The 27,667-nt window shown below is 42.0% G+C and overlaps 1 protein-coding gene across 1 annotated transcript in view; it reads left to right on the top strand.

Moving 5' to 3' along the window:
* TYRO3 (TYRO3 protein tyrosine kinase) overlaps nt 1–27,667 on the top strand; it is a 97,386-nt gene that overhangs the window by 14,594 nt on the left and 55,125 nt on the right. The window contains 3 exon segments of the mRNA XM_048484612.1: nt 7,751–7,958; nt 14,529–14,629; nt 22,939–23,109. Coding sequence (XP_048340569.1) covers nt 7,751–7,958; nt 14,529–14,629; nt 22,939–23,109 — 480 coding nt within the window.

The raw sequence follows: 27,667 nt of genomic DNA, 5'->3' as shown, positions 1-27,667 counted from the left end.
CAGCCAAGCATTGGTGTTTCTGCCCCCTCTGCCAGTAGGGGTGCCCCTTGTGCCAGTGGGGGGGGACAAAGGCATCAGCACAGTCCTCCACCACTCTCTGTGAGCATTCAGCTGCTGGGATGTCCATTATCTCCAATTTTATTTATTGTTGCACTAGAAGTGCTGGCTATTAGGATCAGACAAGACCCGCTGCCATGCTACCTCCAGGGGGGATCCAGATGGTATGGGGAGATAGCAGAAAGAAGAAAATCCCCAGTTTCCTGAAAAGTCCCCTGTTGTGGCAACTAGATTTTCATCTGACTCCTGTGCCAGGGCATTTCTAGGCCAAAAGCCCAGTGGAAGCCAATTATGCCCTTGGATGCACCCTTAGCTTGCCCCCATCTGTGCCTGCAGCCAGGTTTAGTCCAGTGCAGCTCTGAGTCTGGAGTCTGTTTCTGGGTCAGGTGTTGTAGAGCTCTCCAGTGCCCACCCTCAGTTTGCCCTCCCCATAGGCGTAAGTGCCACTTATGCTGGCAGGGCAGGCAAATAGCTGATTTGCCCTGCTTACTTCCCATCCTTCAATATCCTCATTAATGTCACCTATAGAAGCATATTATGATAAGAGAGTTGGACAAAAGAATGATTTTTAGAACATGGAGAAATGATAAACTCTCAAGGAGAAATCAAGTCTTGGCAGAAGATTTATTTATTTGTTTATTTTATTTCTAAACCGCCCTCCCCCTAGGGCCGTGGTGGCGAACCTTTTGCACTCCAGATGTTATGGCCATGCTGGCAGGGGCTGATGGGAATTGTAGTCCATAACATCTGGAGTGCCTAAAGTTTGCCACCACTGCCCTAGGGGCTCAGGGCGGTGAACAACAATGATAAAACAACTTTAAAACATAACATAAAAACTGATTCCCATAATAAAAATAAAAACCGGAACCATACCTCATCAGATGGCATCATCCTCCCCCCCTCCCTACCTTTACGCCCATGGGAGGCCAGATGAAATGGCAGCGATGTATTTAACCAGGCTGGCCAAATGCCTGGTGGAACAGGTCCATCTTACAGCCCCTGTGGAAACTCTGCAGGTCCCGCAGGGCCCTGATCTCCCTTGGAAGCCTGCTCCACCAGGTAGGGGCCAGGGCTGTAAAAGCCCTGGCCCTTGTAGAGGCTAGCCTGATAGTTTTAGGGCCAGGGATCACCAGAAGGTCCCCCTCTGATGAATGGAGGGGCCTAGTGGGGCGATATGGGGAGAGGCGGTCTCGTAGGTATGCAGGTCCAAGGCCGTGAATGGCTTTGAAGGTCAAGACCAACTCTTTAAACATGACCCGGAACTTGATCGGCAGCCAGTGCAGCTGGTATAGGACCGGATTCCGGTCCCTGCTCGATGCTTCCATAAGAAGCCTGGCTGCTGCGTTCTGTACAAGTTTCAATTTCCAATGAAGGATAAAGGCAAAAAATACAATGACTGCAATATTTGTAACTAATTTCAAGATTAAAAAGGGACATTCAAACATCAAGAGACATAATAAGGGAACTGACTAAGTTTGAAAAGGTGGTAATGCAGCCAAAAAATCCATTTGCTAGAATGAATTTATAGGCTATTTAATTTGGCACAGAAGCAGAACAAGTTAAAACATGTATGGTTAGATAGATGCTAAATTTTGAGGAAGATGCATACTTTTCAGTTAGGCATAGGACCTGCTCTGAAGGGACACCAAAATAACCTGTTTTCTTTATGACAAGAAATAATTAACTGCCACCAGAGGCTTGTAACGTTGAACCATGGAAGTTTTTATTTACAGGAAACAAGTGAAAGAACTTTACTGGCAAAAGAATATATAATCAGAAGCCATCTTGTTTTGAACCTGATTTCTGAGGGGTTACTAGTTACAGGTTGTTTCAGCAACTTTTTTTCCAATTGATTCACCTTTTATGAAGTTTCTTCCTGTTGTTGCAGTCACTTAAACTCTAGACAAAAGCTAAGATCTCTTACTATAGTAATAAGCATTGAGTGATGATTATCACAACTCTATTTACTGCTCATAAATGTTACTATCATCATTTATTGTTTATTGTATTATATTACCGTATATACTCATGTATAAGTCGAATTTTTCAGCACATTTTTAATGCTGAAAAAGCTCCCCTCGACTTATATGCGGGTCATTAAATTTTTTTTGTGTTTTTACTTTGCCGGCCAGCAGGGGGTGCAGTTTTTATGCTAGCGGCACCAAAATTTCAGGGTACCCTCAGAAGACACTCCTGATGATACCAGCCAAGTTTGGTAAAATTTGGTTTAGGGGGTCCAAAGTTATGTACCCCAAATGAGGTGCCCCCATTCCCCATTGTTTTCAATGGGAGCTATTAGTAGATGGGGCTACTCTTTTGAGGGTCCATAACTTTGGACCCTCTGAACCAAACTTCACCAAACCTGGCTGGTCTCATCAGGAGAGTCTCTGTATGATACCAGCCAGGTTTGGTGAAGTTTGGGTCAGGGGATCCAAAGTTATTGATTCCCAAAGGGGATGCCTCATCCCCCATTGTTTACAATGGAAGCTAATAGTAGATTTTCCATTTCTGATAATATCCCTCTGAAAATCTAAGTTGGGTTACATTTGGACATACAGATGATGATGAGGAATCCAGTTTTGGAGGATTTTAACTCTTGTGTTTTATCTTGGTTGCTGGTTGAGCTAAGGTTTTTGTACTTTTAAAGTTATTGTTGATACCATATTGTTCTTGTTGACCCTCTTTTCCACTTACAGAGCCAGTTTACTGTTTTTCTTTGAAATAAATATTCAAAAACATTTAACCTACTGATGCCTCAATTGATGTAATTTTATTGGCATCTATTTTTATTTTTGAAATTTACCAGCAGCTGCTGCATTTCCCACCCCGACTTCTATAATGAAGTCAATACGCTTTTCCCAGTTTTTTTGTGGTAAAATTAGGTGCCTCTACCTTATATGGTCGCATCTTCATAACGCCAGTATATTAACGGGTATATGTATTTTTCTTTCCATTTGATCTAATTGATATAATTTGATATAATTGTAATTGTTGCTGTGATGTTTTTATTTTTTATTTTTTCTGTTCTATTTTAAATTTTTTTTAAAGAAATGCCATTTTCCAATAGAGACCCCACAACTGACCCATGCATGGAAGACTGTACTCCTCACATGTGATGGCTGAATGAATTCTCTAATGTAGCCCAATTTACCACACATAGCACACTTCTGCATGTGCTGAATATTGCACTTTTAATCTATTTTAGTGATCACGTGGAAGTGGATTTTGCCATGTCACATAATACAATAATGCAAAGGAATACATAATACATAATGCAAGGTGGATTGAAAGTGCACTATTCAGTGAGTGTGAAAGTACCTGTACATCACTTCATTACATTTTAATCTCACTCTTCCTCCAACAAGTTTTGGGCAGTGTACATAGCTCTCCCCTCCTCCATTTTGTTTTCCCAACAATCATGTGAAGGAGGCCAGGCTGACTAATTAGCTCAAGTAAAAATTTGTATCAGTGTCTAGTCCAGCCCTCTCACCACTGTAGCCAACTGTCTCAGTTTACATTTGTCACTGAGAAGAAGGGGCAGAGGTGGGGACACGAGCACAAAAAGGAAGGGAAGCTACACCAGCAAGCTCACCCCACGCAGTAGTGGAAAAGCACAATGCAAGGAGAAAGAATATGAAGATTTTAGGCCACAGAAATGCCAAAGGTGAACCTGGTAAATCTGTCATCATCAACTAATTGCAAAGCTGCTCGCTGATGGTGCCTACTTTTTGAGGCACCTTCTCAGAAGAATTTCAGGTAGAAAAAGGAAAGAAGAATTTAGATTTGTACACTTGCCTTCTGTCCCATAAGGAGTTTCAAAGCAGCTTACAAACTCCTTTTCCTTTCTCTCCCCACAACAACACTTTATGTGGTAGTTGGGACTGAGAGAGTTCTTGGGAAACTGTGACTAGCCCAAGGTCACCCAGCAGACTTAATGTGTAGGAGAGGGGAAACAAATCCAGTTCCCTAGATAAGAGTCCACCACCCATGTGGAGGAGTGGAGTATCACACTCTTTTCTCCAGTTTAGAGTCCATTACTCTTAACCACTACATCACAATGGCTCCTCAGCAGTAACATCAGAATGTATGTTTTCTGCTCCTTAGAATAAGTGTCTACCCACATAGCCAGTGAAAGCCCAAGATGGACTTGCTTTTCCTCCTCATTCCATGAATGAGAGGACCCTGAGTCATAAAATCCAGCAACCCGAGAAGCTCCACATGGAAACACAGCGGTTCAGTGTGCCACAATAGGCACAGTGACTGGCATGTAACTGTATCCTAGGATGTTTTTCATTTTACCTCGGCCTCTTCTTCCCATCTAGCTAAACACCCGAACACATACCTCCCATGTTTATTACAGTGATAATCTGTATCTGCTGGTGGTTGTCCCAGGGTACCTCATTATCACCTGATGTGTAAGGGATAGTTGTCCAGCTAGTTCACAGTTTCCCCACATTGCACTGAAGGTTATGTGTGGAGAGGGAGAGGGAGATTTTTATGATGGGGGTGTTTGAGAGTTCTGTATTTATATCAATTTCTTGAAGGGCTTGAGTAAGCAGGATGGAAGAGATGAAAGGGTGATACTTTGAAACATGGGTTCCTCCTAATTGGTGAACCCCTCACATTTGCTTACCTGTGTGGCTATACTTCTCCACTTGTAGGAATATGGAGAGGGTACCTCTAAGGTTTTTGAGAAGGCTATTTTTTGTTGTTGTTGTTGTTGGACTGCTGGATGATTGTGCAAAATGGCTCATCACTATGTACTCTTTGTTTTCTAGACATGTGGGCAGAGTGATGTAGTCCCATGCCATCTTGATGGGACAGCTGGAATTCCCTGACTGCAGCTTTTATATACCTGCTGTTGTGCTGTGGTTTGATAAAGAGAAGTTTGGAATTTTATCCTGTCTTGTACCTATGGGGATAGAATGAAGTAGGGAGTTGGCTATTGTGTGTGGACAACAACAAGAGTGTTTTAACTTATATTAGTGCTTCTGCATGGGTACGGTTTTGCCATGAAGGGGACAGAGTAATCACAGATCCAGCATAGAATTCTAGATTCCTGTCACCCTCCCAGCATTTTCAAGTTTCCCCTTTTGTGCACGCAACCTAGAAAATAGTGTTCATTAGTGCTACCATATTCTTTTCCTGTTAGCATTGCATAAAAAGGGGGGCATACATGTGATCTTATCCCACCAAACTTGTATAACTTGATCATTTTGTAACTACCTTGGGTCTTGTACTAGGGTCTTGTAGGATCCTAGCTTGTAACTGGGATTGTTTTGCTGTTCTATGCAGGAGAAGACAGATAATTTAAAAGTGGCCTAGAAAAATATTGTTTGATAGTGAATTTATGGTGCCAGTGGAATATGTGAGGCCACAGCCCATGCTATCTTTTAGAGTTTTCAAGTTACTGACAAGTTCATCAGTCAAGTCAAGTAGCTTGGCATTGTGTGGCCCTTATTCCATGGAAACCTTACTACTTAGGACTAAATCCATGCATAGTCAAGACATAGTTTGTTTTTTTTAAAGCCCAGCATGCAAGAAAGGGTTCTTTGTTTTTGTTGTTGGGGTGGGGTCTTAGATGAAGTCTGAACACATGGCAAATATGCAGAGTGGACATTTTTGGTTCATGCGTAGATAGTTCTTAGTTTTAAAGATTTTTATGGCACATTTATGAGAGATACTATGTGCCCTAATGAGACAAACATTCCTAATGAGCAAATCTTGCTTTTTTTTCTTTTCAGACATCATTGTATGCAAAAAAAAAAAAGTCTATAACCAGGTGGAAGACAGTGTTTTCCCCCCAGGTGGCCACTATCACTGGAAAGTTAAAATTTATCTCAGAGCTCTAGCTTTATACAGAGTTATTTTGGTTGGCTATTTGGTATATAGCTCCTGGGTTCATAAAAACTGCTTGGTTCACACAGTTCACAAAACTGTGAGTTTGTTTTTTGTAAGTGGGGAATTCAGGTGTTGGAGATTTTTATAGATAAAGAACTACTTTTTGAAAAAATGGAGGATCTTCTTTCAGGTTTATATTGGATAATAAGCAGCTTTTAATATTCATCAGTTGATGGCAGATAAGTAATATGGAACAATATTTGGAAGGTTACATTACAATACGTTACAGTCCAGGAAAGTGTTAATGTTGGGGTTGGATCCAGTCAACCTGTTCATTGAATTTCCTTCAGTGTTCCTCCCTTCTACACCCTGTGTGGCCTCTGTTAATGTATGTCCTGTTATCTTCATTAGAGCTTTTGATGGTGGTCAGAGGAGACCTTCCTTTCTTTTTCATCACCAGCAAAGCTGACTGGATCTAACACTGGGAGAATATCTTATACTGATCACTGCCCAAATCAGCAAATTAGATTAATATGAACTATAGGGAAAAATAGATCTCTAAAAGGCTGCATATAATTTCTCTACCCAAATAAATATTTGTCAGTTTTGTACCAGACCTTTCTGTTAGCATGCTTAAGGCAGCTAACAAAAATCTCCCAAAGGCATTTCATTAAAGCAATGCAAAATGATCATACTAAAGCTCAGAATCTTACAGTAGCAAATCTGAGAAAATTGAGAAAAATCTGAGAAAATTGGTAATCGGCATCTCCCTGTGCCATTTACAGTGATTGTTGTCCAGTGGTTACAGTAGGCTTTTTTGCCGAACTATTTTATCTTCATCTTCTACTTTGCATGCTTATTTTCAGTTGTGTTTATATCCTTCCTTACTGCATGTGTTCATTTTTCTCCGAAGAGCTTTCATAGTCTGTGTCAGTATTTGTGCATGCTAACATATGCCATATATTCTCTTTTTATTGAAGCAGTTGCTCTCCACCCACCCACCTACACCCATTCTAAGCTCTGAGGCGTATTCTGAATGCTTTTACAGCATAGGAAATGTGAGAAATAGCACCACATGCAAATCAATTAGTGACACCCATCCAAATGGGGGATGAGATCAGGATTTGGCAGTTCATTTTAGGCTTGGGGGTTGCCAGGCTACTGGTTGAAATAATCCCACACCACACAGTGGAGGTGGGGCCGGGGGGGAGGAGGGTTGGGATGGAGAGAAAGTATGTTCTGTAAAAGATTAGTTTTCTTCCATGGCAAAACTGTAGATCAGCCTTTACTACTGTGCTGTTTTTAAACTGGTTGGAGTCTAGCTATAAAGGAAGTATGAACATTGAACAATCCCTTGTATGAATGACTGTATGAATGACCCCCTGTATGGATGCCAGTTCTTTTCATAGGAAGGGATCAAAAGTGCTGATTGACTCAAAACCTATTAGTATTACCCATGAGTCAAAATTCAGAGGAAAAAAAATGGGGAGACTTTTAATCACTGTTCTGAAAACAGCACGTTCAAAAGCATTACCAAGACACTGCTTCAGAGATCTCCTTTGCCTCTGGACCTATCACCAACAGAGTGCTACTGTATGGATTTCCACCTGCTGATCTCCCAATTGGCATGTTGCTGAAGAAGCCTTGCACAGATTTAGCCTCTTCCATTATTTCCTAACTAGAATTTCAGCACTCTTATCCTATAATCATTGAACAAATACAATAAAAGTTCTGGTGAGGCAGTCTGGGCAGCTGTGCATTTTGTACTTTTATTGTATTGTGTTATAGACCACCAACCTGGACTAATTTGCTGTACTCCCAACCTCCTCGCTCCCATCTTGTGGGTGTGGAGAGAAGGGAGGTTGCTTTCTTCTAGGCACAAAAGATACTGGAATGCCAATCAAGCTGAAAGTATCACAGGGGCAGCCTGTGAAACTGAACTGCAGCCTCGAAGGAATGGAAGACCCAGAGATGCTGTGGATCAAGGATGGAGCTGTGGTCCAGAGCGTAGACCAGGTGTACATTCCAGTAGATGAAGAACACTGGATTGGATTCCTCAGGTAGGCATGTTGTACAAAAGAGTATGGAGTAGCAGATTATAGTCAGGGCTGTGCATGTTCCACACATTTGCTGTGCAAAGATGGAATTTGCTATCTGGAATTCCACTGAGATTTTCCTTCCTATCTGATTTTACACCTTAGATATCTGAACATTTTACATTATTGCCTTCTAAATTCAAAACTCTTTTCTCATTGTTTTCTCTTTTATCGTTGGGTGAAGAGTATAGAGACACGTGGGCTCAGCCAAGATAAACCTCAGAAAGCTGAGGTGACTTGAATGGGGTATGAGCTTCTATGTACTCAGGACCAGCATAGTTCACAGGTCTTTTGCTGCCCTGAGCAAGGGTGCGGGGAGTAATTAAATTTTTTTTTTTTTGCTTTGCTGTTGTTCAAACTGTTCACTGCTATTCCCTCTTCACACTCTCACCAATGTAGCATAGTGGGTAGAGTGCCAGGATATAGTATATACTCGCATATAAGTCGAATTTTTCAGCACATTTTTTGTGCTGAAAAAGCCCCCCTCGATTTATATGCGAGTGAGGTGTATTTTAAAAAATATTTTAGGGTTTTTACTTTGTTGGCCTCCAGGGGGCGCAGTTTTTAGGCTAGTTGCCGCAAAATTTCAGGGTAGCATCAGGTGACACTTCTGATGATACCAGCCAGGTTTGGTAAAGTTTTGGTTCATGGAGTCCAAAGTTATGGACCCCCAAAGGGGGTGCCCCATCCCCCATTGTTTCCAATGGAAGCTAATAGTAGATGGGGCTACATTCTGAGGGTCTATAACTTTGGACCCCTTGAGCCAAATTTCACTAAACCTGGGTGGTATCATGAGGATAATATCTTGCTGGTACCAGCCAGGTTTGGTGATGTTTGGTTCAGGGGATCCAAAGATATGGATTCCCAAAGTGGGTGCTCCCAACCCCATTGTTTCCAATGGAAGCTAATAGTAGATGGGGCTACCCTTTTGATGGTCCATAACTTTGGACCCCCTGAACTTCACCAAACATGGCTGGTATCATTAGGATGGTCTCCTAAAGTTACTCTGAAATGTTGGAACTGCTAACATAAACATTCCTCCCCTGACAGGCCAACCCCTCCATTTCTCTAGATTTCTCCTCCCTCTTTTAAATCACCCCTTCCTGGAGTGGGATTTAAAGGGAGAATCAGGGCTTACAGAGCTAGTTTAGTGTTTTTCTTTAAAATAAATATTCAAAAACATTTAACCTACTGATACCTCAATTAATGTAATTTTATTGGTACCTATTTTTATTTTTGAAATTTACCAGTAGCTGCTGCATTTCTCACCCTCTACTTATACACGAGTCAATAAGTTTTCCCAGTTTTTTGTGGTAAAATTAGGTGCCTTGGCTTATATGTGAGTTATACACGAGTATATACGGTAATCTGGGAGTCCTAAGTTTGAATACCAATTCTGTCATGGAAGGTTTGTGGTGAACTTGGACCAATCACACACACTCAGCCTAACCTACTTTAGATGTTTGTTTTAAGTATAAAATGGAGGATAGGAGAAGAATATAAGCTATAAGGCACATGGGGCCTCACTGAGGAAAAAAGCAGAGTATAAATTAAGTAAATAATAAATAACCTTTATTTACACAACAGTCCCCTCTCTCTTGTCTGTTTTGTTCTCTGCATCTCGCAGTCAAGGGAATTTTGTTGTAATATAGAGACTGCAGCCTCCTCCTTTCATCACCAAAAAGTGCAATGGAAGTTGTGTAATTGAGGTAAAGAATGTTAGAATAGGGGTGAGGAAAGCTCATATATTGGGGAGGATATTTCTTAGAAATCCTAGACTCAGGAGGAGAAGTCAGGAGGTGCTAATTAAATTCCACACTCAACTTTAATGAGGCCACCTGACACTTCTGGGCTGCACTTGTCTTCGGTCCTTTTTAAAAGTAGTGTGGCAAGTTATATATTTCAGTTCCCAAATTCTTTGTGCTATTTCTTCAGGCAAGAGTTTCTGGTGGCTTGATATTACAGAATCCCAAATAATGTATGATCTCATAAGAGAAAATCTCACCAGAATTCAGGATGGCATGTATGGCATGAGTGGGCAACACTATTTTTAAAGAGCCGGAACAGCAAAGAGGCAAGAAGAGTTGTCGCCTCCAGCTCCTGAGTGGGAGCGGTGGTGTGTCACTAGAAGAAGGGTAACAACAGCAGTTGTCTTAGACATCAAAACACCTTGAAACATTGCTGTTCTTGAAGGAGCACCCAACACCCTCCATGTGGACTGTGCTAAGCTGTGGGTTTCTGTCAAGGCAGCAGCCTTGTCAGGAGATGGAGGACAGGAGGTTTTAAAGTAAATGTGAAATGTGCTGTCAAGTTGCAGCTGCCTCATGGCGACCCCATGAAATTCCAAAGGAAAAGATGAGCAGAGATGACGTAACCTTGGGAAAAGCCCAGTATAATAGCATATAAAAATTTATAGGAGCATATAAAATTGCTTTAGGCCAGGCCAGATTATTTGTCTAGCTCAGTTCTATTTATTTATGTCATCCCTACTGCATGTCAGGCAGAGGAAGATCTTTCCTACCACCTCTTACCAGAGATCCTTTAACTGGAGATGTTATATATGCTCCCTATACTGTGAAAACTGACACCATGGGTAATTTTGGAAAAAGATTGAAATATATGTAGTACTTTCTTTCCTATGAATGCTAAATGAGCCCTTCGGGGGTAGGGCGGTCTATTAAATCAAATCATCATCATCATCATCATCATCAATAATAATAATAATAATACATTTATTGTACTGTTTTAACAATATGAAATACAGTATTTATAACAGTTGAAATAAACGTATGTTTTAAACTTATGCAATTTGAAAAGTATTAGTGCATTGGTTTTCTACAAGCAAACTAGTTCTAGAGGTAGGGAGGACACTGTAAACTGCTACAACTGAAACTACCTTAGCACATATATCTTAACTTTTGCCATCTGAGGGATCGGAAAAAAGTTAAAATGTGAAACACAAATCTGGTAGCAAACAAAAAGAAAGGAAGGGTTGCATACACAAAGGAGTAGCAGCATTTTGGAGTACTGAGTTACTTTATAACATTTAGTTCAAATTATTAATTTGCATATTTAGCAAAGGCTCATGGGTATGTTGTTGAAATGCTCACCATAACTTGAAAACATAGTCCAAGGCACTGACATCGGAGATCAGGAACGTAGCTTCGTCTGTCTGCTTTTAGCAGGCCTAGTCCTGCCTTGGACTATCTTTTCAAGTTATTGTTGAAATGCTCAGCATAACTTGAAAAGATAGTCCAAGGCACTAACCAGTCCCCACTTACTTTAATTCTGCCGGCAGCTGGCTGTAAAAGCAGCCTCCTCCAGCTGGGCTGTTTCGGCTCCGTGCTTTGTCAGAGGCATGTCAGAGTTGCCTCCCTTGGGGAGACTGACTCTCTGGTCATGTGGGAGGCCGATTTTGTGCCCCCATGTGACCAGATGGCATGTGCCTGGAGTCATGGGTTACCCCATGTCCCTGGGCAGATACGCCACTGTGTATATGTTATTAGTTTGCACAGGAATTACCATTATCTAATATAGCAGATTGTTTTATACCCTGTTTCCCCCAAAATAAGACAGGGTCTTATATTAATTTTTGCTCCAAAAGATGCATTAGGGTTTATTTTCAGGGGATGTCTTATTTTTTCCCCATGATTTTGCGCACCCCCACCACATGACCAGATCAGCTGCGCCGGGGAATCTGTAACTAGGGCTTATTTTTGGAGTAGGACTTATATTTCAAGCATCCTCCAAAAATCCCCAAAAATCATGCTAGGTCTTATTTTTGGGGTAGGTCTTATTTTCAGGGAAACGGTATAGAGCACTTAATATTAAACATTTTAAAATGCATAAAACCTTGTTCTAGAAAAGATTTCACTCATTCCAAATGAGAAAATGTTTCACAGGATTTTCATTCAGAACTCTCAAAAACTTTTATTTTTCCATTGGCAAAACTGAAAAGAAGTCCTTGTTAATTATTTTTAACCTGTTTTTTTCCTCCCATCTCTACTTAAATGCCAGGCATTGTCTTTAGACATGGAGATACAATATTTAACAATTGCAAACTAATAAAAGTTCATCATCTAAATTTAAAATCCTATCTCTTTTTCTGATCAGGCAGTTTGGGGTGAGAAATGGGGAATAATTTTTAAAGAGCAGAGTGACAAAATTGCATAAATTTTTTCCAAAACAGTTGGAAACAAAAAGTACAATTTTTCATACTGTGATCATTCTCTCATTCAAGTTCCATGTAGAACAGCTTTACTAAAACTAGTGCCTGAATGTTCTGCATTTGTGGACTCAGCATGTTATCACAGCTTAGGTGGCAAAATAGTCCCAGAGAAACTATTTTGGCCTTCCCCAGTATGAGACCAGAGCAAACAAGAACCAACAGAAGGGATCACACAAGCTGGCACTGCTTCCTGTTCCTACCACATCTACCATTCTGATACAGGGAGTCTTTCCTTTTTCTGGCTTCTCAGTTTATATCCCGTTTTCCAAAAAGCTTTACTTCCTTTTTTCACCTTGTTTGTTCCAATGTGTTCTGTGGCAAAACTGGAAGTCTGTCTTTCGAGATGTATTTATGAGTTCTTGTGTTCTCATTTCTTTCCAGTGTGTCCCTCTCTCCTTGTCCCTGACTAAAAAGAGATGCTCTAATTAAAATCAGACTTCTGAGACCAGATCTGAATGCTGTTGAGAGAAGAGGATGTGTTATATAAACCAAGCCTTAGTCATCCCCGCAAGAGATGTTCCAGCACATTTACTCCATCATTTAGATCAAGCCAGTTATGCTACTCCTGGGCCAAGTTCCAGGAGGTAAAAATATTCAGGGCTAGTATGGTTAGTTATGAAAAAGGAATCAGGCACCTTTGTTGATACAGTTTGCAAGTACAGTGAATACTGCAGCAGTTGCCATAAATATAAAAGGAACTCAATTGGCAACCTCTCTCCCTGGAGGACTTTTCAATTAACTTTGACTTCCCAGTAGAACTCATGAGATTGAACTGTGCTCCTGTAAACACTTGTTTTAATTAGGGTGTGAGTATGTGTGTAAGAGAGAATAAGGTCAGCAATGCACTGAAATCATTGTATGACGCTGCATTTCTGGTTGTTTTAATTAAAGATTTTATAGACTGGCATAGTAAATGGAAACCTGACTTAACAAACTGACTGGTATGCAGGGAAAATGGAGAATAGAGCTGATTGCCCTATTCTCTTCTGCCCGGCTCAGCTTCCTGACAGTCTGACTGATGCATGTGTCCTCACGCAGCTTGCGGTCACTTTGCAATAATCATACACTGTGAGGTCAACATTATCTGACTTTTGCGGAGGAAGGAGGGAGATTTTTGCCAATTCCCTCCAACCTGCTGCAGACCCCCACATTGCTCCTGAGTGTCCACTGACCACAGTAGCAGAAGCTCATGGAAAGCTGAAGTGAGGGGGCGCTGGTGAGGAAGTTACCTTCCTGTAGTGCAACTCAGCTTGCTGTGCTTAGAATCAAAGCCCAAATTTCTCCTTTGGCTCAGGAGTTTAAAATGCCTAATATCCTATGATTTTTTTTCTCCTCCCCTCCATAATAAAATATTAGTTAACTTAGAAGCCTCATCGGTTTTGAGCTGTGATGGGTAGGATCACAGAATCCAACTCTGGAGTCACTTTTCTATGAGGAAATGTGTGCTCTACCCTGTGGCTTTCTGTGCATGTGTAAGGCTCTAGTTTCAGGGTTCAGTGGCTTGGCAGGCTCATCTTTCATTCTGAAATGAGCTAAACTTCCTGGAACCAATGAATTAGTTAACTCCTTCATGTTCTTCAGGCAGAAAATTGAATGGCACTCAGTTAATTTGGGCAGCTGTGCCTGATAAGCCTTTATCTCCTCTGCATTGGTGCCAAAGATTTCAACTCTTTTGAAAAAAATGAGACTTTCCACTTGAATCTCATTATCTTTGTCTCAAGAACATCTATTCTGTCATTGTGCTGTGTTGTGCATTTTGCATTGATCCACCTTTCCACCCAATTTAGGGGCCCTATAGTGGTGACCAATAAAAGTGTGACGAAAATACATATAAATATATAAAAACAATTTGAAAACACTTAAAATAGAACACAAGTACAAGAGGAAGGGTCAGTGAAAATCAGTGACAGTGTGCCAGAAAAAAAGAAAAGTTTTCACTTTCCAGTGGAAGAAAATGATAGAAAGGGAGAAAGAAGTCTCTCTGGTGATGAAATTCTATAATTTTGGTGAGCTGGCTGAAAATCTCAGGTGGTGCAAGCAGGGCCTCAAGATGACCACAGTGGTTAGGAAGATGGTTTGGCCAACTGATGCGGGCCCATTGCTGGTGCCTCCATTGCTATGGCTAAAAAACAATATTAATCAGTTTATTAATGTGAATGCTGAAAGGAAAAAGATCACAATTTCTGCACTTCAAAAATGCTTCTCATGGTGGCATATTTCCAATTTTGAAATATTTCATGGCGATAGCTGAATATTTATGTACATTACTATTTCTGTACTTTTATGTTCTGCTTTTCTCTCTTTAGCTTGAAATCCGTAGATCGAGCAGACTCAGGAAAATACTGGTGCCAAATTGAGACCAAAGGGAAGAAAAAAGAATCACAGCAAGTGTGGCTCATTGTGGAAGGTAAGGGGAAGCCTTTCTGGCTCCTCTCCAAAAGTTATATTGAGTATACAGAAATGGATTGCATGTTGATGTTTTGCCTTGTTGGTGGCGGCCCATTACCAGTGTCTGAGTTGCTATGGCCAAAATAATTTTGCTATTAAAATGGTGGCCACTGAGGGCCTGAATACATCAGTTTCTGTTGAATGCTGTAGGATATGGAGCACCTCCAGTGTTGCATTTCCCAAATTGTATTTGAAAAGACATGTGGGAAATAAACAGGAGAATAATGGAATTATCATTGCCAAACACCTAACCCCCAGAGAGGTTACAGGGAGTCTCTGACCCCTCTGATGTTAGAAAAATCCACATCATCTGCCCTTTTCTATCTGCTTTCCTGTGTGCATTTTAAAGCACACCTTTAGAGAACAATCCATTGACGGGGACAAGGAGCCACCAACAGGTTCGTTGGGATCTATTCAGTGGTGGTATTTAAATAGTTTAACAACCGGTTCTGGTGGTGGGATTCAAACAATTTAACAACTGGTTGTTTACAAGCACCATTTTAACAACTGGTTCTGCCGAAGTGGTGCGAACCTGCTGAATCCCACCACTGGATCTATTGGTGGCTCACAGCTATTACAGAGCAGCTCAGGCATCACCTAGGAAAAGCTCGTGAAAAGGTCTGCTTCAGATTTTTTTTAAGCTATTCTATTACATGATTTTTCTCTGTGCTGCTAAACTAACGTTCTTCTGATTCTAACTTGCTGGTGGTCCCCAGCCTTTCTTCTCTTCAGCTAGCCTCAACCAGAGCCAGGGCTTTTTTGGCCCTGGTTCCGGCCTGGTGGAATGCTCTGTCTCAATCCACCAGGGTCTTGTGGGACTTGGAACAGTTCCGCAGGGCCTGTAAGGCAGAGCTGTTCCACAAGGCCTTTGGTTGAGGCTGGCCCAGATTATAGAATGATCTATCAACCAGCCCCCTAGATTGCCAGCTGCCCGGTCCTTCTCGAGAGGGCAAAGGGGGAGATTGGGGTTTTTATTCTAATCGCCATCTTGAAGAAGTTTGAATGCTTAATTTTGTTTTAGTTTTGTGAGCCACTAATGTTTTAACTCTGTGAGCCACTAATGTTTTAATTTTGTGAGCCGCTCTGAGCCTTCAGGGAGAGCAACATATTCATTTAAATATAAATAAATAAAATAAAAAATTTCTGGTGCTCATTCTATCCATGTTCTGTTTCTAGGACAGAATACAACTTGGTAACACACTAAGGTGGGGGGAAGAGCTCAGAATATTTTTCCTTACTCAGAAATAGTGCTCATTAAAGAGAAGGTCGGTGACCCCTGAATGTAGACTCTCTTTGAGTCTCACTGCTTTGAACTTCAAATAGCCCCCATTTCAGAGGCCAGGAAGAACTCCATGAGGCTCCTGCTGTTTATCCATAGAACAAATCTGTATAGGAGAAGTGTTTAAGATTTCATTTTGTGCAGACAGGTAGTGTGTCTGTCTCACCAAAAGAAAAAAACAAAATTGTTTCTTCATCTGCCACATTAGATTGTCTTTGTTTTAGAAAGCTCCATTGGGGTCCTAGTGCCTGCCTAGTTCTGTTAAGTAGGTACTAGGATGCAAATGAAGCAAAACAAAGATGGTCCAGCATGTGGGGAATGAAATTACAATGGGGGTGGGGGGGTTGGGAAGACAGAATATAACAGTATGCACAAAGCTACAAGAACCCTTGCTCTACCTAACATAAAATCTACACAACTTAGACTAGATGGGTGGCTTCCTGAAACTCACAACCTGTATTTCCCTGGACTGCAGTTACAGCAGATTTCACAAAACTATCCATAGCATGCCCCTGTAGTGGCTGGAAGCATCTGGAAGGGCATGTGCTGCTGCAGCTGCAGCCTTTCTGCAGCAGGGTTAAATTGCTGAAGTAGTAGGCAGCACTGTGACTCATGCATGAATCAGTATCCCAGCATGGGCTTAGAGTGCTGTGCTGCTTCAGGTTTTTGTTTTTTGCATGGACAGCCTTAATCTTTCCAAGTCATTAGAGAGTTCAGTGCAGTCCTTTGTAAGAAGAGATGTGGTTTCCAGTGGCTGTTGGGACCTGAAAACAATGCAGGTGGGATGTGTAGACTTTCTCTGCTATGCTGGAGAGAAAAGATTTGCCTGTATGCTTCCAAGCCAGGATCTTATGACAATCCTTAACCTTTTCACAGAACTTGGGCGTTTCCTTGTTATTGTTGCAGAGTCAACAAAGGGAGTGGAAGGCGGAAGTCATTTGAAGCAAGAGATATTTAGAGAAATCTGAAGGAGTGAATGGATGTAAAAAAATATCCTGAGCATTTTGCACTGATCTTGCTCACTTTGGCTTAGTTTTCCTCTTTCTTTTCCTTGCTCCTTTTTCAATATAGATAAGCAACCACACAGTTCAGGTACTGAAAGGGAGCTGTTAGGGTCACTTTTAAGCTGGTCTTTATCCCCAGTGTGCCTGAGAGGAAACAGGTGCACAGAAAATTTGGTGAATTGGATGTAGGATGGGTTCAAATGCTTGCATAACCATGAACATAGTAGGTTGTCTTGGACAAAACAAATATTCTTCATTGTTAGTTCCCAAATTGGGACTTCTGTCTAAACCTATTAAGACAATCAGTTTAGGCTGGAGTATATTGTAGAGGAAGCCAATGGCAAACCACCTCTTTTAGTCTCTTGCATGAAAAACTCTACTGGATTGCCCTAGGTTATCTGTGACTTGATTACACTTTATGTACACATGCACGCACACCTTCCCACTGCCTGAAGAAGGAATTCCCATCCCTTTAACGAAGGCTTAATGGGTCATTATTTACCACATAATGCTATTTACCTTTGTGCTATTAAAAGCTTCTGCTGCCTATCATCACACCTTTATCCTCTGTTGAAGGGACAGGACATTTCCCCCCAGACCAGTTGGGAACCCAGTTGGAGTAACTGTACACAGGATTCCTTGCAGTGACAAAAATATAATGGTTTTTAAGCACTTCGCACATTGTAAAGACTACTGATAATCCATGTTCTTTAGAGCCTGTAGTTTGACATGTCTCAGTTTATGAAGGAGCAAATGAGTTTTCATCCCATAACTTCCCATTGCCTGAAAGGAAAGCTTTAAGCCCAATCCTGAAAGGTACATAAGCATGCGGAGCCAATTGTACCTTTAGATAAGGGAAGTGATGTGCCTTAGGCAACAAGCCGTTGTATTTCTAGTGCAGTTCAAAGACTTCACATGGTCAGTGTTTTACGATGAAATCCTAAACAGAGTTATACCTTCTAATTCTTTTCAGGGTTGATAGCAGGATGTAACTTTGTTTGGGATTACACTGCCGGTACTCAATTTTACCACTGGGGTGGGAAGAAGGGTGGGAGTTTTTTGTTTGTTTGTTGTGTCATGCATCAAAATATCACGGGCCATTTCTGCATACATCTCAGACCCATGTTGTGCTTTTTGAAATAATAAACTGCACAGCAGTTTCTCTATGTTTATTACATATTAAGGATACTTCCTTGGAAGGCACCCTCTTATCATAGAACAATTACACCTAGCCAATAAAAACTCAATCAATGCAGATAACAAACTCTACGCTGCCTTTATTGATTTAAAGGCTGCCTTTGACTCTGTCCAGAAGTTCTCTCGGCAAAACTGGCTGCCCTCAACATTGATGCCAGACTCTTGTTCTTAATTAGGCAACTGCGCACAAATACCAGTTGCCGGATCAAGTGTTCCCACGAAGGCCTTTTGACAGACAGTATTCCAATTTCCAAAGTGGTCAAACAGGGCTGCGTCCTGGGCCCCACTCTTTTCAATCTTTTCTTAAGTGACCTCCCCTCTGCTCTCTCAGCAGTGAACAGCCATGCCCCAAAACTGGGTACATCCCATGTATCAATTCTGCTCTATGCAGATGATGCTGTCCTTCTCTCTTGATCCAGAGTTGGCTTCAGACGCTTAATGAAGCGCTGTGTGGATTACTGTGAATCCAACAGACTGACAATTAATTATGAAAAAACCAAGGTATTGGTCTTCTCTTTAAGAAGCTCACATGGGCAATGAAAAGCACCCAAATTGAACAGGTTAAGTGCTATAAATACCTTGGCCTCTCATTCTCCTTTAACCTTTCATGGGCAACCCAGAGGAAGGCCACTCTCCTAGCTACATCTAACAGTATGCCAGCATTACTATGTTTCTTTTACAGCAGTGGCCACACCTTTATCCCTCCTGCCCTCAAATTTTTCAATGCCAAAGTCGCCTCGAGATTGCTTTAGGGAGTCCCAATTTGGATTCAAGCTATTAACCACTCCTTGAATTCTCTTCAATCCAATTTTTTTCATAAGATAACTGGACTCCCAAATTGCGTGCCCTATGCAGCCCTTTGTCTGGAGTTAGGTCAAAACTCCTTGGAATCAGCCGCTTGGCTGAGGACTTTTAGATTCTGGCTGCGAATTCATTTTCTCTCGGACTGTAATTCCCTGGTCCACCATCTGCTCTCTGACACCCATTCCAACCCCTGGTTTTCCATAATTGAAGAAAAAATGCCCTCTATTGGACTGTCAGTGGATTCACTTTGCCCTTTGTCCTATTCAGAAGCTTATAGAAAATTAAAAGGTCAACTATTGGATAGAGAGTTCTCTACCCTAATCACCGCAGCCAAGAAAACGTGCTCCCCCTGTATTTTTCTCTCCCATTTGAACGGGGCCACTTGGCACACTACCTGTATTGCTTAATAAACCCTGCTCAAAGGAGAGCCATAATGCTCGCCAGGTTTAATGTTATGCCTTCTGCCTTGTTACATGGCAGATTTAATAAGCAAGAAAAGGCTAAAAGATTGTGCCCATGTAATGATGGCTCAGTTGAATCTCTGGCCCACCAATTACTACACTGTCTCAGATTCAAGGAAATCAGATCCAAGTACGTGAATCTTACTCCTTTACATTTACCCGATCTCCCCGATTTAATTAGATTACACTACTTGTTGGACAATCCTGATCCTTCTCTCTGTATGATAGTGGCAGACTTTCTCCTGGAAATTACTAAACGGCAGTAGATTTCCTTCGACCTAACATTTATTTCCTGTATTGTATATGCTTTTTAATCCGTTTTTTATTATTGTTGTACTGTTGTCTATGCCAATAAAGACTTGCTAATAAAAAAAATTATCATAGAACAAAGAATTTACTTTTATGATCCAGAGATGTAAGGGTACTTGGAAGCTCACCAGGAGATTCACAGGGCTCTGAGAGAATCTCACTTTCCAAAGGAAAAGTACCATAAACTGCTCAACATGTCAGGAAGAGCAGAGATGCATTTTCTTGAAAAGATTACCACTAGCTCTGACTACCAGGAAGAGCAAGTTGGATGGCTGCTGTTAAAACATGAGTTGAATATAGAAGCATATGGAATGTGAACCATCTAATGGCAGGAGATGGGACAAGACTCCCTAACTCGATTGGGTAAGGAACTTCTAGCCAGCTGGGGTGGGAAGGGATAAAAGGGCTGAATAGCTTGTTAATGTTGCTCAAATACCAGGGAGTTCCAATGCATAGAGCAGTTGGATCAGTGTTTGTTCCACAAAACATACAAGGAAAGTGATGCAGAGGTAAACATCTATAATGTTAAGGCTAGCTTGGAGATATGATTTTTTCCTTTTATTTCCATTACTCTGCTACAGGTAGTGTATATAATAGTTATTTTCCTTTGCTTGAGCTCTAGTTCATAAAACTGTAATAAATAAAGCAAACAGTGTTCAAATATCTCCCCTTGTACCTAGCTCTTGACATGTTCTCATTGCAAAAAGAGAAGTAGTTAGAAAACTCTGCCCTTTGAACATGTTCAGAGACAGCCTTTACTGGTGCTCCCCAGACCACCAGGAAGGCACTATTTAGTCTGGGTTAGTGATGCCAAGGAACATACATACATTCACACACACAATTCAGAGTTGTTTTGTGATATTTATAACATCAGGACAAAACGTGAGGGCAATCCTAAGCAGAATTATACTTTTCCCAAGTCAATTGAAGTCAATGGTCTTAGAAGGATACAACTCAGTTTTGGGTGGCATTATTAGCTCCAGCAGTTTAGTCTGGCATCGTACAAATAACTAAAAATGTTTTCACAATTCTCCATGTGTATTTCTTCCCAGATTTTTGGATGCTGAATTATATGATGTTGCTTGTGTGGCAGCACCGATAAGTTAGTAATCTGTCCCTTTTCTGTTTTGGTAACTTTGTTGAGACCACTGTGCATTTGCAGTTTGTTTCTCCCCACCTCCTTACTGGCTACTAATATGCAGAAATGTATATGTGAACTGATGGAATCCTGAAGTTCTGCACTGGAACTTAAGGTACATGGCCACTCTAGTGTGCTGGCAGCCTGTAAACACAGCACAAATGTGAACTGAATATTGGGGCAGATTGTGCATGTGCCAGTTCCAAAATTAATTTTGGACATCCTCCAACATTAAATCGGAAGGCATGCAGAGCAGAAAACATGACACAGCCAACCCACAGAACAATAATGAAAAGGAAGAAGGGATATTCTCTCATTCCAAATAAATACCAGTTGTCATCAAAAGAGTGCATGTTTAAATAAAATGTGAATTCAGAAAAACTACGCAAGGCAAAAGTACTTTGTAATTTGGTCATATGAAAAAAGCAACTTGGGAATCCTCAGCTGTATTGTGAAGAAAGAAGACGTACCTTTGGATCCTGGTCAGAAATGTTACAGCAGCCATGATAGGGTATCTTTCTGTTTTACTCCATAGTGTTTCGGGGAAAGAGTGACCATCCTTGAAATTTAACGAGTATGGTAGCCATTTGTGATTGATATTATGTCCTTTTTAAACTGCAGTATTGCGACACCATAGATATCCCCCTCCTACTCTGAGCAGGAAGGCACACTCACACACATTCCTCAGACTGTGAGAACCTGGAAGAAACAGACATCCCAAACTCTCCCCCTTTTCAAGCTGCAGAAATGTTTAAATCAAGATAAGAGACAGGCTGGATGAAATGCAAATAGTTCTCAAGGCTGCTCTGAAGAATTGACCCCAAAGGAAATATGGCAGGGCCCTGGCTAAGATATTAGAGGGCCATGACATTCTGCCCTCCCAAAGACCCCATTACCCCAGAGCTGGGCAAAGAGGGTAGGAGTTATGAAACAACCACATCAGCCTGGGGGCAGACACAGGAAAGGCATCTACCCATTCCTGTCCTCCTTTGAAATGTTTCCAAGAGACTAGATATTGCAACCAACCCTTCCTCAATCAGGAGTCCAGCACTTTGGAGACCTCATGATGTTCATGTTTCCCTTTAGCAATGGGGGAGGGGGCTGAGTGTCTGGATGCCAACAGTCCACTGGAGATTCCATCTTCAATAGACAGCTGTGGAAAACAAGATGAACATTACAATACATTTTCAGCAAGACAATTTCCACAGCCAACTCATTTATAATTTAAGTCACTTCAAAAGGTTTTAAATATTTATATCACAATTTATCAGTGGCGGAGCTACCATGGAGATGGGGGTGCGCCACGTACCAGGCGCACAGCTTTGGGTCACGTGGGGGCGGCGGAAAATCCCCCCGCGGCGCCCCCCCCCTCCCCCCACTTACTTTAGCAAACCGAGCAGGCTAGAGAACAGGCCTGCCTGTTCTGGTGGGAACTACATTTCCCAGGGTCTCCTGGGAAATGTAGTTCCCACCAGAACAGGTAGACCTGTTCTCCAGCCTGCTTGTTTGCTAAAGTAAGTGTGGGGGGCGGGGTGGGCGTGATTCCCCCCACGGTGCCCCGCACGTGGCACCCCCCCACTTACTTTAGCAAACCAAGCAGGCTGGAGAACAGGCCTCCTGTTGCCTTCCAGGCTGCAAAGGACCTGGTGAGAACTACATTTCCCAGGAGACTCTGGGAAATTTAGTTCCCACCAGAACAGGCAGGCCTGCTCTCCAGCCTGCTCAGTTTGCTAAAGTAAGGGGGCGGCGAAAAAGGCAGAGTGCACACCGGGCGCACTCTGGCCCAGCTACGCCTCTGCAATTTATGGCTGGACTGTAGCCACTGCAGGTCTTGTAGAGACATATACCAGATCTCCCATAGCAAATCTATATTAAGCTGATCTGTGATCAGAGTTTGTTGGAGAGAAAAAACAGAACTTGACAAATGTTTAAAACATTGAGCTCCTGATGTGTGTCTGCTTTTTGAAATCTCTGGCAACTAATGTCCTATAAATACCAAGTATTGTGAAAGAATTAAGAGGATGTACTTTGGTTGATCAAGGCAAAAAATCTCCCTCCATACTTTATTCTTTTTAGGCGTTCCCTACTTCACCAGTGAGCCTGAAGATCTGTCTGTTGTCCCTAATGCTCCCTTTCATATGACCTGTGCTGCAGCTGGTCCACCTGAGCCAGTTACAATTGTCTGGTGGATGGGCGATTCCAGAGTTGGGCATCCTGACATCTCCCCCTCCATTCTCAATGTGTCAGGTAAGGCTTTCTCCAAGGATAAATAAAACCACAAACAGGATATAGCTCATGAGGAGAGAATAAAACCATTTTGCTGGTGTTATGTAAGGTGGTCCCTCCGGTGTGTAACAAATGTGAAAAACATCTGATAGCATTAAATATCTGATATATAATGGAGATAACCAAAGATGCAGTCGTCTTGATTGAAATGTCCATAGATCATTATATAATTCTATATAATTTATTTTAAACATTTATATCCTGCTTTTTTGCATAAGAGAACCAGTGTAGAATATGTAATCCAGTGAATAAATTTATGAAACTGTGTTATACCAAGTCAGACCATTGGCCCATCTCAGTCAGTGTTCTCTACTTTGATCAGCACCCAGAGGTGTATCTAGGGAAAATGGAGCCTGGGACAATATCTGAGTTTTCTTCACCCCCCCCCCACCTCCTCCGCAGCAGGTTGCTAGCCCAACGGGGCGCCTGGAGATTTCCTGGGAGGGGGCCTCAGATTCAGGGGAAGGGAATCTGGATAGTCCCCCTTCCCATGTCCTTGATCTTGCTGTGCATCCAGTCGGCTGGGCAGCCTGCCTGAGCGGGGTTGTGCTTCCTGCTTCAGAGAAGCATCTGGTCATGTTGACACCGTATGCACAACTGGCACTAGCTGGCCTCCCAGAGAGAAAGCATCAGCCCTCTTCTCCTTCATCCCCCACTGCCCCCGTTTCTCTCTCTGCCACTGTGGAACCCCACTGCTCCTGGACAGACAGAGCCATGAAGAACACTGACGCTTGCCCCCATAACTCACTTCTGTCTGGTCCTAGAAAAGGACCCATTCAGAGAAGGACCCTCAAGGGACTCGACAGCCACCTCCAAAAGGGGGGGAGTGTTGAAAGAAGCAGCAGCAGCCACCACCTCCAGCAGGGCTACAGACCTTGTGGTTGCAGGAGCATTCTTTGATTCAAGGGTTGCCATAAGTTTCAAAGTGGCTTGATGGCACAAAGAACACATAAAGTCTCCTGCAGTTCTTTTCATGTCATTTATACCCCACCTTTTCCCGCAATGGGGACCCAAAGTGGCTTATTTTGTTCTTCTCTCCTTCATTTTATCCTCACAGCAACTCTGAGATAGGCTGAGAGAGTGACTGGCTTGAGGTCTGAGATGTAACTCTGCAGTATTTGGCACTTTCACAAGTCAAAGATAGAATCATAGAGTTGGAAAGGTCATCTTGTCCCATCCACTGTTTAATGCATGATTCGCCTAAAGCAGTGATGGAGTACCTTTTTGAGACCGAGTGCCCAAATTGCAACCCAAAACTCACTTATTTATCACAAAGTGCCAACAAGGCAATTTAATCTGAATACTGAGGTTTTAGTTCTGCGTGTACCTGCTGCTCTGCCCTGCGCTGCTCTAGTTCCTCCACCCCACCCCTATGCCTCCACCCCACCTGCTCGAGCAGGGGCCAACCTGCTCTAGCCTCCAGCAAGTCCTGCGCGCACCACTCTGTGCCTGTCTAGCATCTCCGCCTCCTCTTCCTCTGCCCCCCCTTAAGCATCAGCCACCTGGAGGACAGGCAGCAGGCCCGCCAGCCGAGTCCTCCCTACTCGCCAAGGGGCATTGTACCAAGTGGCCCAGGCCAGCCTAGATGTGTGTGTGGGGGGGGGGGCGTGATTTTCCACCTCTCACACATTATGAATTCTGTGTGCGCATGCCCACAGAGAGGGCTCTGAGTGCCACCTCTGGCACTCGTGCCATAGGTTCGCCACCACTGGCCTAAAGCATTCCTAAAGCATAAAGTGTTCATTCAGCTGCTGTGTGAAGACTCTCAGTGATTTATATATAACATATGATCACTATGTGGACTTGCAGCCATGGGGCATCTGTGAATTCCCAGTGGAAACCCAACTTGGAAGTGTTACAGGTATCTGATATGGATTGGGAGTGTGGCTTGGGAAGAAGTGCTCCTGCCTTCCATCCATGCCATACTGAAACAGCCCTGTGAGGATTGGGGTGGGGTTGCACATCCACTGGATGCTTTCACGTGCAGTCAAATGGAGCAAATAACTGCCCCCCCCCCCCATGGCTACAGGCTAGGAAAAAGGTGCAGGGGGGAGGCAGGTGGTGAATTGCACCACCTGTGTTGCTTTAGAATTGAGTTCCCACAGAAAGCTCACAGCTGCATCCTGCTGCAAGTCCCTCGTTCAATCACATTATGTGTAATGTGAAATTTTGTCATAGTTATTGTGTTGTTAGGAAAAGCAAGTGCTTGAGATTCCGGCATCCTTTTAAAAATGCTTTAACAATGGAACCTTCCCAGAGCTGTTCGTGGAAAGTGTTTAGAGTGGCTGTATTCACTGTGCCAGCACTCATGAAGCTTTTTAAAATTGCCATGAGCCAAATGTTTCTCTATCATCACATTCTCATACCACAAATTAGGGTCTGAACCAGTTGATCCAGCCTGACATTCGTACTCACTCATGAATTACCTGTGATGTGTAAAAACTGGAGTGGGTTGATCAGATACCCATTTGTCATGTCATTGAGGGCAAGGATGCTTGCTTGCTAAAACAAGATTGAGGATTGAAGTCTTGTACCCTTTTCAGTTTAAACCCAAATGGAGTCCAAATTCTATGTGATTTCTATTTAGGCAGTGAAGGAATTAAGGCTCACATAAGTCATATCCTGACATGTTGGCTTATACTGGCATCCACCCCCCCCCCATATATATTTTCCTTTTTATACCTTTTAAAAGAAAAGAACAAGAGGTAAAGAGCAAAATACACACAAAGAGAAAGAGACGGGGAAGATAAATGACATTGGAAGAGAGAGTAGAAAGATGAATAAACAAGGTAAAAATACTTCAAAGTGAGTTTGATATCTCAGATTGATGTTGAGTGTGACTCTTGAATATGAAGGGGTTAAAGACCATGGTTGATTTATGTGGGTATAGAGTAGATCTTCACATTCTCAAGACAAAACTCAAGCTTTTTTTTGAAGCAAAGGTTTTTGCAAGTACAGAAAACATAATGTTGAGGAAGACTTAAGAGTGTTATCACTGCTCAAGAATTGTTTGCAGAAACATCCCATCAGAAAGCAATGGATGTAGAATCAAAATAATAAATATATCAACAGAAATCAAAATAGCTTAGTCTGGTATGCTGAAAATTGGGTCCTCAATAATGTTCTAAGGGGGCATACCAAACTAATATCTGCATATATCAAATCTGGTTCTCAAAACTTCATCTCTTTGTCCCAACAGTACTCCATCTTCTTGAGCCCAGGATAGAAACAGGCTGAATTCTAATGGCTGGAATCAGTAGGAGAAGATTTAGCTTAGAAATATCTATCAGTGTACCCTTTTACTTTCTCTCATAGAAGTAAATGGCTGCAACGTACTTCTGTGAGGACAACATTACAGTGTGGTGAAACCTACCCACTCTCTCCTATTATTCGGTAGAACTGTCATCACCAACAAGGAATAATGCCCATGTTCTCCTTTTGAAAACAACTCCAATGCAGAAGGACAGGCAATATGTTCCAGTGTTCACCTCAGAAAACTGAAGACTCATTCTGGGGGGTGTAGCGGGTTTACACTGGAACTCTTGCAGTTGGTTTGTATTGTAAAACCAGAAGCAAGTTGGTAACTTGGGAGGTTTCAGTGAAGTGGAATCATACATGACAAATCCTTTTCAAATACATTTGTAAAGTCCAAGGCATTCTGTGATTTATTTTGTGCTTATGTTACTCAGAGCCTGAGGATGATTAAATAATAAATCTCCTGGACTTGAAATCAATGTTTTCCTCATGGCTTAACTCACTTGTCTTCCTGGGGCTGTGTGTGTAGATTCTTGTCCCTGTAAGAAAGAAGAGGGATCAGAGAGTCAGCCTGTTTGTGCTATTATTAAGTCACTGTTCCTGAGTCATGTAACAACAAAGTCACCAGGAGCAGAGGAGCAAAGCAGAAATTAAAATGCTTAAAGAAAACAAAACTGGAACAAAATAGAGGAAGAATAATCATTTTAGTATCTCATCTGATTTATATTAAATGTGTAGATTGCATCTCCTTTCAAGCAGGAACTTTTTTCTTTTTTTGTACTGTGAAAGTGATGAGAGCGTTTTGGGTGTTACCACAATTGAGGAAAACAATAGTCATACTAATATTACTTGGCAAGTCATCTACTTGAATTATATCATCTTCTGGTTTCATGGCATAAGAAAGTTTTAAAATGTATCTCGCCTTACTATCATCTTTCATCTTTTGATCTTGCATTCCTCTTCTTCATTTGCATTTTCAATTAAGGCAATAAGTCTACTGCAGACAAGCTCTGCCAATCCACCTTATTGCTCAGTTTCAGTTGATGTTTCATGTGTATGAGTGTGTGTGTAAAGTGCCATCAAGTTGCAGATCACTTAAGGGAACCCCGAAGGATTTTCAAGGAAAGTGATACCCATAGATTGTTTGCCATTGCCTGCCTCTGCATAGTGACCCTGGCCTTTCTTGGTGGTTTCCCATCCAAATACTAACTGGGAATGACCCTGCTTAGTTTCCAAGATCTAACAAGATTGGGCTAGCTTGGAC

This window comes from Sphaerodactylus townsendi, linkage group LG02, assembly GCF_021028975.2.
Source record: "Sphaerodactylus townsendi isolate TG3544 linkage group LG02, MPM_Stown_v2.3, whole genome shotgun sequence".
NCBI classification, from domain to species: domain Eukaryota; kingdom Metazoa; phylum Chordata; class Lepidosauria; order Squamata; family Sphaerodactylidae; genus Sphaerodactylus; species Sphaerodactylus townsendi.
This window is presented reverse-complemented; position numbering and strand designations above follow the sequence as displayed.